Raw genomic sequence first — 18,046 nt, forward strand, 5'->3', positions numbered from 1 at the left:
AAAGATTCAACTTAGTATAGACTTTAAACTCATTTAAATAATGAAAGTAAAGCAATCTTCTGACTACATTTTAGGAAAATATGTTCACTACAGTAGTATAATCACACAAACTGAAAATATATGCTACATGAAGAAGAAAAAAAAAAAAAAGATTTTATTCATGATTTTGCCTTTTTGGTAATGCCTGCTACAACCCCATAATAGTAATTTTAATGTATCTATTACATTTTGAATTAACATAAATTCATTCATCTTCAGAAGCCTCTTATCTTGTCAGGGTCATTGGGAGCTTGAATTAATGTAATATGGATTTGCTAAAATCCTAGTATCTTTATTTATTCGTTTATTTTACACATTTTAAGTTTGCATGATCCATACCGAAATATTGTTGCCAGTCAACCTAAAATTTCACAAGCTGGGACTGCCCCATTTTTTTTTTTTTATTTAGCAACCGCTGAACATTAATCAAAAAATGCAATCTGTCTATTAAATTAATGATTTAACTTCATAGCCTGAGTTGGTTTTATCTTTAATGTGTTAAATACAACATTATGTAAGTGTTTAAAAATGTTATGCTTGAATCTATTTTACACTAAATCACACAAATATTTTATTTTTTTAAAACCTCCCCCCCTCCCCCAATAGTCATTAAGTTATGCATAATGGTACCTCAATATAACAATCAATGTTTTTAAGAAATAAAATATAAAAACCAGTATTTTTCTAATATTGTGATATAATTCATCTACTAAACTGACAAGAACCAGTTCACATTACTGTTACTTAGGAATATTTTTCTATGTAATATATTGGACTTATTGCTAGTAAGATGAATCAACCATTCGTTCAATATTCTGAACTGACACTTTCCATTAAACGGCAGTGGTGAACAGGAGCCTATCCCAGTATCATTGGTTACAAGGCAGGAACTAACCAGTCCAAGAAGCCAGTTCATCTCAATACAGGCCTCATGTGTGCAAGCCTATTCCAACTGCCAGCCAAACTAACCAGCAAGTTTTTGCCATTTTAGAGGAAACAAACATACTGTACTTGGACAAACTCCAAGCAGACAGAAAGAAAAGTTGCAAATTCCATGGAGTGATCTAGCCAAATATCAAACCTAGCTCCCCGGCTGTTAAGAAGATGCCTCACTAACCAATGTGCTACCATATTAAACCTACTCTCTGGCTGCTTGTATTATTAACATGACCACCGGGCAGCAGTAAATCCGTATCCATTTCTGCTTTTCCTTACATTGGTTGTTTTTCAGGGAATCTAAAAAATCAAACTTCTTAGTACTGTACACTTGAAAATAAGTTATAGATCTCATCAAAACACAACTGAAATGACAGTAAACATGCAAACATATTTTACAGTGTTACCCAACTGAAAATGACACTACCATCTAACACGGTGGTTTCACAGGATTTAGGAGGGGCAAACAAGAGGTGAGCTAAAAATCACTGTGGAATTCTCCCTAGAACAGCCACAAATTTGTACCCTTCCGTACCTAGAGTACAAGTAGGAAATATATTTCCCCAACTAAAAATCCAAAGTTTCTTACATTTTTTAACATTAAAAAAACAAGGATAAAGTAACAGTTATGTACTTCATGTTTTTGCCCCATGTTCCAAAAATCAGACATCAGTTGAAATTAACTACAGTGTTTAGCAGAGTTTCAATAACAATAAAGAGATTAATTAGAATTTTGTATAATTTTGAGAATATACTATATAAAGCGGGGATCATGACAAATACTGTATACACAGCACATTTCTCATTAACCAAAGGGTCATAATTTCAATCAGCTAAGTTGAGCAAAATGCTGAATTTAAACATTGAAGCATAATGAAAAAAAATAATGAAAATTAAAATAATTTAGATTTTTACATAATTGATAATGTCATCAGTAAATTACTACACAGATTAACATTGTTAAACTATGCACAGTACAATGATGCAACTATCCTGAATATACCAATACACCTTCCAAAGAGTACTATGCAGCGAGATGTGCATCTATTGTTTTTTTGTTTATTTATCATTTATGATATTGCTCATTTTCATTTAGCATAAAAACAGAAACCATTTTAATAATCATTTGTTTAAATTCTGTGTACTAATATTTCCATACCACAATTTAAGCTTACAATATTTTTAAACAAAGTAAAAACCTAAAAAAGGCAACTTAAATATGAAATTTTCTTTGTGTTAATCCTTAATGTGCCAGAAATATCTGGATTACAAATATATCTAAACAGTAACCCTACAATCTGTTATAAACATAAAAACATGAAATGATACAACATTTAGGACATCTCCAGCATTTGTTAGCTTCTGCTAGTAATCATACAAGTATATTGAAAAAGGTAGAAGTATTGTTAAAGTCAGAGAGCTGTAAAATGCTACAAGGCCTACAAAATGATGTATATATGTGGAAAGTTGTTGGCTGAACCTAGGCATGCTTTTTGATAATTTCTAATCCCTCAATTAAATTTTTGAAAAGGAGATAGGCTATCTAATGTCTTGATGCCGTTTTTAAATTGTTGACAGCTTCCATTTATGTAACATATGTTAAAGCCTTCATTAGGGTACTGCTTGGAAAGATGCCTTGCACATCAGAAAGGTCAATATAGACTGTAGTTTTGCTGAAATACCACACATTGTGGGCTAAAGGTGTGGATAGCGAACATTGTCCTTCAGAATGTACTGTTTTACGCAAGAAATAATTCTCATTGCATGTTTAATTGCACTGTTCTAGATTTCTCTTACTCATTTCTAACTAAAAAATAACTAACAATCCATCTTCTAAATCAAGCGTTACAGTAAGTGAGGCAACAATAATAATTCAGAAAAAGTGTTACAGGTTAGATTTAACATCTTCAGTAATCACAAACATTAATAAGAATTGCTGATCACATGCTACACACACACGTCACCTCGTAAAACATTTTAAGCAAGATGTAAAAACGGTCTAAGATATAGTAATACTAGTACCAGTAAAACTATACTTGTTGCATTTGCTTCTATAAAAAAAAAAAAAAAAAAAGTATACATTTCAGAATGCAGGCGGCATGGTGGCGCAGTGGGTAGCGCTGCTGCCTCGCAGTTGGGAGATCTGGGGACCTGGGTTCGCTTCCTGGGTCCTCCCTGCGTGGAGTTTGCATGTTCTCCCCGTGTCTGCGTGGGTTTCCTCCGGGCGCTCCGGTTTCCTCCCACAGTCCAAAGACATGCAGGTTAGGTGGATTGGCGATTCTACATTGGCCCTAGTGTGTGCTTGGTGTGTGGGTGTGTTTGTGTGTGTCCTGCGGTGGGTTGGCACCCTGCCCAGGATTGGTTCCCTGCCTTGTGCCCTGTGTTGGCTGGGATTGGCTCCGGCAGACCCCCCGTGACCCTGTGTTCGGATTCAGCGGGTTGGCAAATGGATGGATGGATTTCAGAATGCTTCATGGTTTTCTCTTTCCCTACCAATCCTATATAGGCAATCTGTGCTAAATAAATTCTTCAAATGGGAGATATTCTAAGAAATTTAGGTGGAGTCTGCCGTGATCAAAATAAATAATTTACAATTTCTGTATAAGTATCATATTATATATATACACACACATATACACACACACACACCAATAATATATAGTTAGTTGTATCAAACACATGGGACACACTTCATTTAAGACTTAGTTACTTTACTGTACAAAGAAAAGTAGTATAGTTTAAGTTATATCTGTAACCTCAACTGTTCTCCTGTACAATTACTAGGAACACTAGAATTGCTTCTACTTGAGGCAAGTGAATAAATCAATGTTGTTCACAGTTTACATACATATTGCATACCCCCCCACCCCCTCAGTGATGCTGGCCTTTTCCAGTTATCCAACTTTTGTCTGGTTACACTGGTTGTACTTGCAAAAGGTTAACATCCGATTCAAGTTAAATACATGACACATTTCAATTGCTGCTAACAATGGTTCAGGTTCCTGTTGACTCCAACTGAAAAAAGGAGGTCTGAAAAATAGATGTACAAGCAAATATTTTATTTTTTTCCTCTGTTATAAAGTACACTCACTGGAATGGGTATAGCCGAAAGCATTTAAAAGCTTGTGCCATCTGCCCTATAATCTCGTTCATTGTCAGCTACCTCTTATGCTTCTCTCTCCATCCATCCATTATCCAACCCGCTATATCCTAACTACAGGGTCACGGGGGTCTGCTGAAGCAAATCCCAGCCAACACAGGGCGCAAGGCAGGAAACAACCTTGGGCAGGGCGCCAGCCCACCGCAGGACACACGCACACACACACACCCACACACACAATGCACCTAACCTGCATGTCTTTGGACTGAGGGAGGAAACCGGAGCACCCGGAGGAAACCTACGCAGACACAGGGAGTGAACCCGGGTCTCCTAACTGTGAGGCAGCAAGCGCTACCCACTGTGCCACCATGCTACACTCTCTCTCATACTAAAAATTGCCTTGTGCCAGATACTATGTTACAATGTGTGGTAGTTCTTGCAATTACGATATTTATTTAGATTTAGAAGCTTACAAAAGTCAACAGCAGTAGGTGCCAGCTATTATCCATCCATATTGTTAGTCTCTTTTTTGTCATTGTGCTTTTCAGTTTGAATACTAAAGGAAAACCAGAAGTAATTCTCTCTCAACACACAGATAGTACGGAGGATTCCAAGGCTATCTGTTGTAGGAGAATAGTAGGTCTGGGCTACCCTGCCCAGTCCTTAACCACCATAATGTCCTTTAGGAGAAGCAGATTACAAAATGCTGGCTTGTATCCAAAGGCAAACAAAAGTATTAGAAAATAGGCAAAATGTTTGTACATTAAAGCTTATTCCAGAGCGGGAAGTTAAAAGAAAAAACTGAAAGATCACCAAGACAAACCTAGCTGATGGAGATTAAGGGGAGATATGACAGAAATAATTTCAACTATTAAATAGACTTCTACTTTTTCCCTAAAGTTATTATTACTTTAAAGTAAAATCTTCAACAAAGAAATTGCAGCTTTGACAGAGGCTGCTTAATTTCCTGCAAAAATTTAAAAAATATTTCTCACTGCATTAACTATATAACAATATGCATGCAGCTGTTGTCTATCTGTATGGTTTATATCAGCACCTTGGGCACCTACAAACAAGCAGTATTTGACAATATTCTTCACAAAACTCTAGAGATCTTAACATTACATTTAAAATAACCGACTGTAAGAGAAAGTCTCCAACTCACCAAAAACCTGTATTCAGCTAAGTGGGTAAACAAAACAGACAAACAGCTACACATGAATATATTCTATATGATAGACTTGATGTTCTTCAGTCTGTTTGCTGAAGTGAACAGTTGTGCTCTTCTGCATACACTGAAAATCTGAAAGTCTAAGTTCTTGCAATTTGACCATGCAAGACTAAGCACTGTTAGTTCATTGTAAAGGCAAATGGTGTTTGGTTGCTATGTTATCTCTATTGCTACCACCACAGCTTTTGGTTCCCTGCAACCTTGGCCAGGGAAATGTAGCACTAGAAAATGATCAGATAAATTTAAAGCCATGTTACAGTATACAAGAGCAGAATGATTTTTTTCTTTTGTGTTTGACCAACTTATCATACAGGGCCTATCATTAAAAAGTCTGTTGTTATGTGTTTTTCTATACCACAGCATCTAGACAATGAAAATGCATTCATATAAAATGGCTCATGCATTCAAACAAAACCCTAAGAGTGTGCAACTGTGATCCACCTCTTTAAAACAATTATTATGCTTTAGAAAATTTGGGCGGCATCATACATGTATGTGACATATATTGTATGTTGCCAAACAATTTCGTTTGCACTGTACACTTCCAGAAAGGAATCCACAGGACTAAAGGATACTATATTTGTAAGCTTCATGTATTATTAATGCCTCAGAATCATCTTGTGGCAAAATAACTGTTTTAATTTACATCACTAATATGTATAGCAATTAACAAAAATAAAAAATAAACAGAATGCATCAGCAAACATTTCCTTCACTATCAACAGGTGTGCTTCTTAGCATTTATTTTAAGAATAGGCAACTTTGTAACCCCCCCCCCCCCCCCCCCCATTGCAAGTGTGTTAAACTGCATGAAAAATTTCTTCACAAACCCCAAAGCAGTTATTTACCTTGAACAGAGAAACATTACCTAATGAAGCGAGCTAATGAGATTTTTAATTGCATAGTAAAATACTTTGCATCCACAACAGTGAAAGACACAGTTATTTTTGTTTTAATGTACCATTCAAGTATTGCACAGTGCAATAGTTTGTTTACCACTATTTATTGACCCTTGATTAGTTCCTATTTAATAATGGAAAATGAACCACAAACGCAGGACAAGCTTAAAAAGAAATGTGAATAATGCTTGCTTTTATCAATTTTTTATACATTTTGGAAGAATCACAAATGAATACCAAATTTTCACAGTTTAAACATGCTTTCGATTGCCTTCAAAAAAAAAAAAAAAGGTACCTAACTTTATTTCATTGTTTTGTTGTCTTTTTTTCCCCCAAAGAAGGGAAGGTTAGTTGCACAAGTATCTGTAATAAAATAAAATACGGCTGCCTACCTTAGGTAATCCCGACGACAAAGGATAAGGTTAGCTTTGGTATAGAGAGTCGAGCCCACTTCGCCCAGACGGCAATCACAGCAGGCACACTTTAAACAGTCCTCATGCCAGTACTTGTCAAGGGCCTTAAGGAGATAACGGTCTTTGATCTTGCGGTTGCAGCCAGCACAACCTTTCGGCTTGGTGTCTGGCTGGACTGAGAGCATTTGTATACCTGTGAGGAGAAAGTAAACTAAATACTTTAAACGAAGTATAAAATTGCAGATATAACAGACACTCATTAAACATAAATACTAGGGTTGGCACATGATACAGAGTGAAAACTAAAAGAAATGTACTGAACTCAAAAGATTTCCTTCTTTTCTTTATAATAAATAATTTCCTATGTGTTTTTACTAAACCACAATGTTATTTTGCTATAATAACACTATAAAGTAAGTAAATCATCTTCATGTACAATATAAAAATAAATTGTTTACCCAAAACACACAGTACTATAAACTAAAACGTATCATATATTTGTGTATAGTTTGTATTTTTAAAAGAACTACAGCTGACAAATACTGGCCTATTAAGCATTTTTATACATTATAAATGTAGTTCTAATTTTTCTCTGTAGCTTCAATCGAACAAATAATTTGACTTTTACTTTCTGTTTTTTTTTTCACTATTTTTCACTGGCATTCATTTGCTTCTGTCCCAATTAGTTTGTTAATATATTCCATTGGGAAACAGAATAATGGTATCATTTGAATATGCATTCCAATTGCAACTTACCATAATAAAAATCCAAGACCACTTTATTAATTTGATTTGATCCAAAAAAAAAAATCAAATGCACTAAAACAAAAATATGCTTAAAATAAATCACATACATTTGCTTAAATAAATGACATCAAGTGAACCACAGAACAGTAATATCATACACAAATCTAATGACCACAAAATTATAAATGCACAAATATGATTATCATAAAAATTACATAAAAGAAACATGGGCATTTAACAACTGCATTGTTCGTCCCAGCAAATATGTACAAGTAAAGATAGTATGTGTAAACATCCAACTCTTGGACCTAACAAATATAAAGATACAACCAAAACTTAGCATTGACACTAATTATTGTTTTAAGAACTGACAAAATCGTGCTAACAGTCTAAATATACAAACCATCACATGACATGATAAAATCTTGGAGTCTTAAGGCAGATCTACAGGTAGCATCATCCTTGTAACAGATCATCAATAAAAAAAACTTACAAATGTGTGTATGTACATATACTTTTTATTGATAATTGTTACTTTGGCCCCTTGCCTTTTTTGTATGTTTGTTTTTCTTAAGATTGGTAAGATGATCTTCTCTAAATAATTAAAATTAACGAAAAGAACAAACAGTAATCAGCAATACCAGCATCCAAGAAACATCCCGAGTATGGGGTTTGATGATGGCAGAAAACACATTAAAAAATGCATTTAAAATAAATATGCAAGAAACTTGCAAAAACATGACTGAAAAAAATTGTTTCTCAGCTTAACTAATGGAATGATTATCAAATCAACTAAACATGTTTAAACGAAACAAATGAATACTACTCCTGTTCAATATTACAGAAGGTACGTAATACTATTTACCCTGCTTTAGGGGAAAAAGGTTAAATATTGTTCCTTTTTATTCTTGTGTGGCTGTAATACAGTGTAAATACATTTATAAATCTTAATGAAAGTTTTTTTTGTTAAATTCATACAGATTTAATTTTGTGCTGATTCATCATTCCCCTTTCTCTTGAGTAAATTCTCACACTTACAGAAACTACAATAAGAACTAGTATCATGTTTTAATGCAAGGAGTGTCATAAATAACGGTTCATATTTACTTATTTTCATACGTTTCCTTGGAAAAGAAATGCATGCGATATATTCATTGCAGGCTCTCTTGGCAGGAAACATCAAGATAAAACTGATGCAAATACACTGCTCGAGTTCATAACTTGAATACTGTTTAATCGACGTATACTTAAAAACATACTAAATTAAAATTTTGCTTAAAAGAGCGTAATATTTTGGAACACCCCTTTTCTGTCACAATGATCCTTGTGATCTTTGAATTAATAGAACTGATGGGAGGGGGGCCTTATCCCAAGATGATTGCTCATTGCTTACAGTTTAATAATTATTCAAAGAAAATTGACTCAGTGCGCACGCATTAAGAATGCCGCATACACAATGAATCGAAGCGCATTCCCTACAGCACTAATGAGCAGACGTTTTATTTCATTGCATTTAAACACTGGTGAGCTTTTAATTGGCTGGATTGCCTTGTAAGGAGACTTCGCGGTTGATTGCCTCCATTATGCTGCCTTGTTCCGTGGTACTCACCCGCACAGTCCCAGTTTCACTGGTTAACACAACAAAGTAACCGCAACTCATTAACAAACCAGAGAAGTAATAGTTTCAGCTCCTTTTGCTCTACAATTACTTTTCGAGACTTCTTGGTTCAATTGTTAATACCAAGAACAGCTGTTAGTGGGTGGAATTTGGGGGCTGGGGGTGTAAAGAGAGAAAAAAAGGAAACGTGCACCTGGGAAATTCGAAAAAAAAAATAATAAAAAAGAAAACAAAAAAAAAAGGAAAAGCATTGCCTAATGCTGCCAACACCCTTGAATAAAACAGAAAATGGGATGGAATGCAAACACTAATTTTCTTCTTCATTCACACAGACCATCCCTGCGGGCTCTATCTATCCCCTTCTGTCAGTCTCCCACCTCGTTTAAGAGCCGCTATACAAATATATGGCACGAATCTCGCGCGGACTCCAATTGATGCCCCCGTTAAACATATAGAGTGACGTAGATCTAGAAGCCATGGAGCAGAAAACCTATTTGAATCTTCCTTTCTGCGTGATGCAGCTGCAAGGCTTGGAGATGCTGACATTTTTTTCTACTCTTATCAGTTTAATTACAGTTGCCATGACAGCAAAGTGCTAGTGCTTGGCAAAGGCCAATGAGAGATTTGCAGTAGCGAGCCCAATTTTCAATGCAGTCTGCATGCACAGCAAAACAAAAACCAAAAAAATCACTTTCAGAGTTAATGTGCTCAGCTTCTGGTACTAAACGTTCTTTCGGCATTCAGCAAGAACGTTTAAAAGCCATCCATTAGACCTGCCAGAATAATTGGCATTACTGGCACAGGGAATGTTCTTCAAAGCAATAAAAAGCAATTAGGGCCTTTCGTAAGCACCCCGGAGAAATTACAAAAAAAAAATCACGCGCCCCTCATAAAACAATATTAAAATTATAACCTCCGCCACTACACGAATGTTACAGTTTCGCATCACCAATGCACATCTCGGACACATGCACACACAACACGAGCACAGAGAGGAAATCGGAGAAGCGAAAGAAAAGAAGAAGAAAAACAAAGCAACGATTACGCTAACGTCCTTACCGAAACTTTTCTCTCTTTGCTGCATTTGCTGAATTCGGAGTATAGCCTCGCTATCCCTGGCACTCAGTCGAGACAAAGACAGCAAAACTCTTCCAGTTTCTTTGGGTCAAGTGAGCAGCTGTATGCGTGACCACGGAGAGGATCGCTATTGTTCAGAGTGGAAACCCCCCCACCTCCCTCCCAAAAAGAAATAGGAAAGCCTTGACAACACAGCATCCAACAATGCGAGCCGACGTTTTGGCACAACAGTCCTAGCGCTCGCTACTGTAGCGGCCGTTAAGACACACGATAGCTTTTAGAGGCGCTGAGCAAATGACAGCATAACAAAGCCACATGCTTACCCTTCGAACCGCGCCTTAAGCTTATAATCCCTTCACATGTTCTCTTTGCCGATGCAAGCGACTTTCTGTTTGCACTGCCTTTTTACTACCGATCAGGTCCTGAAACGCATTTTAATTTTACAATAAACTTAATAGACTGGTAGCAGGTTGCCACAAGCCGGGTTCTCGGAGTCAATAGAGTCTGAAAACGTTCTGTTAAGTTAGATAACGGTCCGCTAACGTGTTCTTTAATCGAGCAAATTGCGCAACACGTTTTGTCTTCTAAAAATATATACGATTACGCCACTGCACGTTAAACACGACACAGCAGTGTGAAGTTCTTTGTTTAACTACAGAAGTGTTTGTTTATATTGCTGTTCACTTTTCCAGTCTCGTTTCACACAATATTTGTATTACTATTTGTGCGAATGTTTGCGGTGATAGGCGTAAAATTACACCCACGTGTATAATGTCAGACCAACTCCCTGGAAAAAGTGTCAAAAGGTACAAATATGAGTCGTGTTGCATGCTGGTGACTTTACATAAATGTTTCAAAAATTAGTATTAATTACTGTGGACTAGATATTGTGCCATTTATACATGCATGTATTCTTCTCGCTTTGTTACAGAGGACAATTTGGAATGGTAACAATGAAATAACAAATTGAACTATAACTATGCTCGAAAACAATAGTTTCTTTGAGTGCCTAGCGGATAACGGAACCAACACACTGATATTTTTGAAACGATGCTTTTAATAGCCTAATCCAATCAGCATGTTTCCTTTTACGCTCGGTCACGAGAGTTTCTTTGCAGTTACCATGCCACGTCTCTGCGCTAAAGTAACCTAATGACCCGAAGCGGTTGACACCATTCTTCTGTGACATACTGTATGTACTGTACTCATTGTTATTTCCGTCGACAACGGCATATCTTTTAATCGGTGCGTGACCACTACCAAGTTGTACTGGCATTCGCTAGCTACAGAGTGCGATGCGCGTCTCTACGAGAGGCTAGTTTAATTCGGGTGCGGAAGTCAAAAGTGAAAACACATTGCTAAAGTGCCTTCAGCTGTTAAATTGCTCACGTGAGGGCGAGAATCTGCATACAAACACACTAATGGCATGCTCAAGAGAGCGGTAATAATGTGCCAACAACATATGGCGTCTCTGGCGCTTTACTTACCTTCTTAAACAAGCAATGAAAGGACCCGGTTCCTAACACGCACCCGAGTATTGCGTGTTTTTCCCCCCTCGGGCGAAAGTTCACAAAGGAAGCAACCTCAAACAGATCTGTTTTCTTTGCTCTCAAATAATGAGGTCCGCACGGATCCCCAGGTCATAAGTACGACGACCTGCGACCGAGCTACAGGTGTCCTCTTCAGCATCCGCCGTCCAACGCTCCTATAGTTTTAACGGTCTCAACTCAACTCACCCATCAATGCATGGGTGGTGAAAGATATTGCACTATATAGCTTTGTCATCTGCGAGCTCAAACGCTCACCGGCGATGCATATAAGGCAGCAAAGAAAAGGTCATTCAGTTATTAAGGAGCCGAGTGCCGATCAGCAAAGCGCGCTCCCACTTTCTCACACACGCGCGCAGCACACGCACGTCCTAAACACGTATCGTACATGCGAAATGTGTACTGTGATTTTATCTGGACAATGAGAAAAAAGGAGCTCGTGTTAGCAGGCAAAATATTTCCGATTAGTTTAGATATGATCAAAGGGAAAAGAGCGCAACAAGGAGAGGAGCTGCCACAGGGCAAAATCCAGTATAGTGAGTGGTAGGTTAACATCTAGTGATAAAATTTAAGACTTGTGCAGCAATGTCAACATACTGAAGGACTGGCTTCTATACAATAAGGGTGCTTTTGGCAAAAGATTAATTTTAGAACTGCAACAACCTTATGGTAATCACTGGCTTAGCTGACACGGTGAACCGAACAGAGCACTTAATGTTGGTAGCTGAAAGTTCAGTTTGTTTTGTCATTGCGATCCCTTCCTCCAAAAATGCTCACCAGAGCTGCAAAATCTTTGCCTATGATTAACACCTTTATAAAACTCTTAAAATACTAAGTTTCGAGACCCTTTTTAAACATGGTAGTGTTTCCTGTGGTCACGTTTAATCGGCATCATACCTGCCCATAAGTAAATATGCGAGAGCAAATATTTCTGCCTATACGAACAGACGGAGAAATGAGTTTTGAAACTCTTGTCTTACAGATAATATAAGTAGCTTTTTCATCAGCAGTAATTTCTTCTTCTTTTAATCTGTCCTATACCTTTAGGTTACAGCGTAAACTTTAAGATTCAAACTGACTGCATAGTCCTGACCCAAAAAAAATGAGAAGTACTTACTCTTGAATTGTATTTAACTGTGAGGCTTACTTTTTGGTGCTTTGCTCATGAAATTGTATCTGATCAAAACAATACTTGTTATCCTTTCAACTGCTAATCTAGACATTAAACTAATTTACATTATTGTATTTTATCTGCATAATATTTGAAAAAGAATCCAATGAATAATTCATTTAGCATTTAATTTGGTGTGTGCTGATGTGGTTTTTATAGCATTCCTTGCCAAGGATTGCAAAATGGAATAGAGTAAATTTAATGCATGCTTCGAGCTTAATGTTGAGTATTTGTGTATGGGACAGACCAAATCAGTTCCTCTTGACCCTGAATGATATCTTTATGTACACATACAAATATGTATAGCTATTGAATGAAATATCGTAGGCACATTTATGGTAGCATGATCATAAAGGAATATGGCCATTAAAAGAATAATTTCAGGGATCTTTTTCTGATTTTTAAAATCTCAATTATAATAGACAATAAAATTAATATGCTTATGCTTAAAAAATTAGAAAGTCAACATCATTTTCATTTGCAGTAAATTAACACATTGAGTTATTAGTTATAAGACATCACAACCAAAATTTAAATATTCCTGATACAGACAGTGGAAAGGACAACAGTCTGCTTTACACTTACATTTAATATACTTAAAGCTTCTACCCAAAGCAACTCAAAAATTACACAGTCACATTGTACCATTAATATGTTGTTGCTTTTGGAGTATGTACAGGTTAAATGGATAACTCGGGGTCATGACTAGCCACTAGTGTGGTCTGTACTGATAGGACCTAGGCCATCTTAGCTGCTTTAAACAAAATATGTGAACTTGACAGTAAATATTTAAAAATTACTATTTCTTAACTAGACTATTGTGAACATTTCAATTGAATAACAAAATGTTGCAGATGCTACCATCTACCTTTAGTACAGCTGTCTACAAAACACTTCAGCAGGTTGTAACAATTTAGATGGATGTCAAAGTGCAGGCTGATGAAAGTTCATCCATTTTTTTAACCAATTTAGTTCAATGCAGAGTCAAACAGAGTTGGACCTTACGATCAGTATTACTGGCTCAAGGCTGTAAAAAACCCTGGGTTAAATGCCAAACCAATGCAGGGCACAGTCATACATACCCCCATTATGAGGTACTAAGTAGTCTAAGCCTTTGGAATGAGGGAGAAAACCAAAGTGGAAAATCTATAAGGATCTGCAAATGGTCATTAGGCAGAGAAGTCCCTAAACTGTGAATCAACAGTGCTAATCATTACACCAGCATGCTGTCCACATGAAAAATGACAAAAAGGTCAAAATCAGCAAATGCAATTTAATGTAAAGATTCAAAATTCAAAAACAAGAATTTCACAACTAGCTAAAAAATAAATTAAGGTCAAAATCTTAACATGTGCTGTATTTTGAACTGACAGTATTTTATCTTCCAGGCCAGTTTATAACATCATTATAAAAGGCTGTTAGGCTTTTGAGAATTCTATGTTGTCTAAGTTTTCAAAGTAGCATAACATAGTAGTGCAGTTAGTATCACTGCTGCTCATGGATTCAATGTCCTGGGTTGTGAAGTTTTCATGTTCTTACCACGTCTGCATGGGCTTTCCTTTGGGTACTCTGATTTTTCTCCTGCACACTCAAGGACATGCTACTTAAGTCAATTGGTGGTTCTAAACTGTGTCTGTGGGAGTATGTGCGTGTGTGTACGTAAGTGGGCTGTGCAATAGATACGCATGCTGTCCAGGGCCTTTTCCTACCTTTTACCCAGGACTGCTTGGATAGGCTCTGGATGCTGCAACTCTGAATTGTATTAAGTGTGTTAGAGAATGCTAAGTTAAAATGTCTATTAGCACTTTAAAGGGAATTCTGATACACATCTTTTGCTGTGCAGTATCCCAAATTTCCAGTTGTAAAAACATATTATGCATATTACAGATGAACAATGTTTAATTGATGTTATTTTGTGATAGCTGCACTAAATGAATATGTAACACTGCTCAGTAGAACATAAATTGTCATTATTTTCCAGTATGCCAGCTGATCATGCCATGTATACTGTTGCATGTCTTCGCATCAGGCACAGTACACACTAGTATACATAAGCTATAAAGCAAATACACTGTTTAAAAAAGAAATGACTAACGAACCATTCATTCCCTCATTTTCCTGTACTTTATCTCTTCCTTAAAATGGGTTGTTCATGCTCAGACGGTCTTGTTTTCCTGTTGTTCCTATTCTAAACAGTGGTATAAGAAGTGCCCTCAGTATCAGACAACACACTAGGAAGTGAAATTTTGAAGCTATAGGTACAGAGTGTACATTAGTGTGTGCTTTGAGATACATTCTAAGAGTGAGTAAAATTCAAACAAATGGTACAGCTAATGAGGACAATTAAATTAATTACGCTCAAGGAGAGGAGCTTTATTCATCAGCTGTATGATCTGTTACCCCTCGCTCACGAGAAACACTCTGTAATTCATAGCAACTGATTAGTGCATCTATGCAAATCTTTGTTTAAATCATTCTGTTAATTAAATGATGGGATTATTCCTCTGCCTACAGTGACATCATTCGAAGCTAATTAGTGCTCTGTTTGGACTTGTGGCATTAGGCTTCTTAATGCTATTGTCAACCTGCAAGACATTTACCAGATTGTCACTTCCTTCTTTATCCTCCCTAGTGACAAACACCTTAGCCCTTGAAGGCGCATTCACACTCTTTTCCATGCTTGTGTTTTCTTTTCATTTATTGTGTGTGCATGTATGGGTGTTCTTTGCATGAAATAAAAGCCAATGGATAAATTATACACCAGAGCACATTTAAAAAGAGAAGTGGATAGAATCAATAGTTAACATTCAGCTCCATGCCATTCATTTTCCCCTAAAATGTAATGATAATTAGATGGGTCATAAAATGCTCCTCTTTTCATTATGACTGATGAAATGCATTAAAGCTGACAGGGTATTACCTGACAGTAATTAGGTTTTGTCATGAATTAAATTATTTGAAAGCAGGCTATCTTCCCAATCATGCAATTTACAGAGATACATTTTAACTGCACAACAGAGAAAGAGAGGGTGAGAGAGAAACAGAATAGCACAGAGACATTGAGAGCAAAGGGAGGGGGTTAAACACGCACGTCCCAACCACCGCCCCCCCACATCATCTTAATCATATGAATTATTCACAAGGAAAAATAATCATCAAAAATATTCAGCAGAGATAGAGATATACCAGCTAATGCTCTATTACAATGTGACGATCAGTGACTGCCTTGCAGAAAAAAATGAAGACCCAGTGTAAAAAGACCTGCAGGGGTAAGAGGTGGAATATAATGCATTTTGGATAACATCTTCCTAAAAGCACATGCATGTATGCTAGTTCCCAGACTCACTTATTTTATTTTATTTTTCGCTCCTCCCCTCATTCTGTTGATCATTTGAAACGCGCATCTTCACGCATCATAGCAGAGGTTGCCAACCCTAAAAGTTTTCTGTTTGTTTAGTTTTTATTGTCATTCAACTTCATTTCCTGAAGCTGAAAAATAAGTTTCCAGTCTGTCCAAATATCCCTACCAAGAAAGGGTGGCATTAAACAGCGATTTTCCAGTCTAATTACTGTACCTTGAGTGCCTTTTCAGCTCCTCATCTGGCTTTCTATTTCATAAAAGAATTTCCCTAATCTCTTGCCCCCCTCCTCTATTTCATAAAAGGAGTTTTGCTACATTTTGCAATTTGTTCTTTCACAATAGAAAATAAATAAATAACCCACCTTTTTAAAGAAGGCCTTATTTTGAAAAGGAATTCAAGCTGTTTTTTTTCTTTCTCCAGGATACTTTTTTTTTTTTTTTAAAGTGTAGCACCAAACAGTTTCTTTAATGGCTTTATATTTCTTCTTTACCTTTTGTCTTCGCACAGATTACATAAACAAATGGGTGAAATTCTGTTGCCTCTTGGAAATGCAGTTGGCTTGCACGTGAAATAACAAAGCTCATTTGGTGTTACTCCTTGTTGTGGAGTTGCTACTTTTCTTCGTTAAATAGCAGTCGTGAAGGTAAAATACACCACCTGCATCTTCTTTCTCAGTCTGTTTCTCACACGCTCGCTCCCTCTCGCTCTATTTTTCACTCACACACACACACACACACACTGTCTTTCCTTCCTTGCTCTCTATTCTTTACACCGTTGCCCCTGCTGAACACAGAAACCCGTGTGGGTCGGTGTGTCTTCTCCAGTATTTAAGTACCTCACCAAGTCCCTAGTTAGCAGCTTCTTTCAGCTCATCCAAGAAGCTGACAAGTACTGTTAGAGGAGGCTGTACATGTTGCTCTAATGGACCTCATTAAGTTCTACTTACAGATGTTCTCTTAACATAATTGATCTGTGGTGAGTTGAGAGGACTGCAACTTATTCCCTAGCCCCCAATTATGGTTGGGTAATTAGATCCCCAACCTCCAATTTTTCACATTCACCCTTCTAACATTCCAAAATATCAAAGTATCTCTTTCTCACAAAGCAAACCCCCAGCCCCCCTTTCACTGGACTCGATTCGACTCACAGTATTGACAGTTAGATCTGCTAACCTTTGTAGTGACGCCACAGTTAATAGTGCATTCAGCCCATTGACAGACCTCCATCTTATTCCTTTTTTCCCTTTTCTTTCGTTTTTTTTTTTTTTGAAGCACTCAGGGATAGAGAGAGAGAGAGAGAGAGAGAGGGCGAGACAATGAAAAAAAACTTACTTGTACAGTTTGTACTTTTGATAAAAGGTTCCAATGATAAGCCCTGGCAGGGGAGGTTCTTTTCTATAATGTCTTTTTATCTTTATTAATTCCTCTGATGGAAACTTTAAGGAACAATGAAGAAAGGGGGGAGTAGCTCTCTCAAACGGTGAGAAGAATCACGGGGAAAAAAAAATGACGCTGCACACCTGGGACAGATGAAGCCAAACTGGTGCTTTTATAATGCCAATCAGCGAAGCTGTTATCATGCCTCTAATTAGAAAGCGGGCTAAAACAGAAGGCACTTGGGGAAATGGTAATGTTATGGTTTTGCACTTAAAAGAGGAGGCATTTTCCAGTGTTGTAACAATTCAAGATAGGTGCTGTCAAGTCTTTTTCATTAATCGGTACTGTCTGTTTGTGTGCATGTGCTTGTGTATGTGCACATACATGTGCACACGTGTACACTAATGCTTTCCATGTAGCTGTGTAAGTTTCTGATACAAATACAAAAATAGACAAACATGTCAATATTGTGTAAGTAGTCATAGTTTACTTGTTTATTCAAAATTACAGAGTTTAGGGTGTCATGAATA

At 36.9% G+C, this 18,046-nt stretch overlaps 1 protein-coding gene across 6 annotated transcripts in view; it reads right to left on the reverse strand.

The window, feature by feature from the left end:
* The window catches only part of lmo3 (LIM domain only 3), a 111,845-nt gene extending 94,913 nt beyond the window's left edge, over window positions 1-16,932 (reverse strand). The window contains exons 1-2 of one of the 6 annotated variants that reach the window (XM_028804952.2): window positions 16,502-16,932; window positions 6,598-6,811 (exon numbers count right to left, since the gene is read on the reverse strand). In XM_028804952.2, coding sequence (XP_028660785.1) covers window positions 6,598-6,803 — 206 coding nt within the window. In that variant the 5' untranslated portion in view covers window positions 6,804-6,811; window positions 16,502-16,932. Of the gene's footprint in view, window positions 1-6,597; window positions 6,812-8,974; window positions 9,095-9,360; window positions 9,465-10,042; window positions 10,364-10,383; window positions 11,354-11,547; window positions 11,897-16,501 lie in introns of those variants that run through there. The other 5 variants (XM_028804925.2, XM_028804933.2, XM_028804914.2 and 2 more) reach the window with 5 other exon arrangements.
* Window positions 16,933-18,046: the final 1,114 nt, after the last annotated feature.

The sequence above is a fragment of the Erpetoichthys calabaricus genome, chromosome 1 (assembly GCF_900747795.2).
Source record: "Erpetoichthys calabaricus chromosome 1, fErpCal1.3, whole genome shotgun sequence".
In the NCBI taxonomy this organism is placed as follows: domain Eukaryota; kingdom Metazoa; phylum Chordata; class Cladistia; order Polypteriformes; family Polypteridae; genus Erpetoichthys; species Erpetoichthys calabaricus.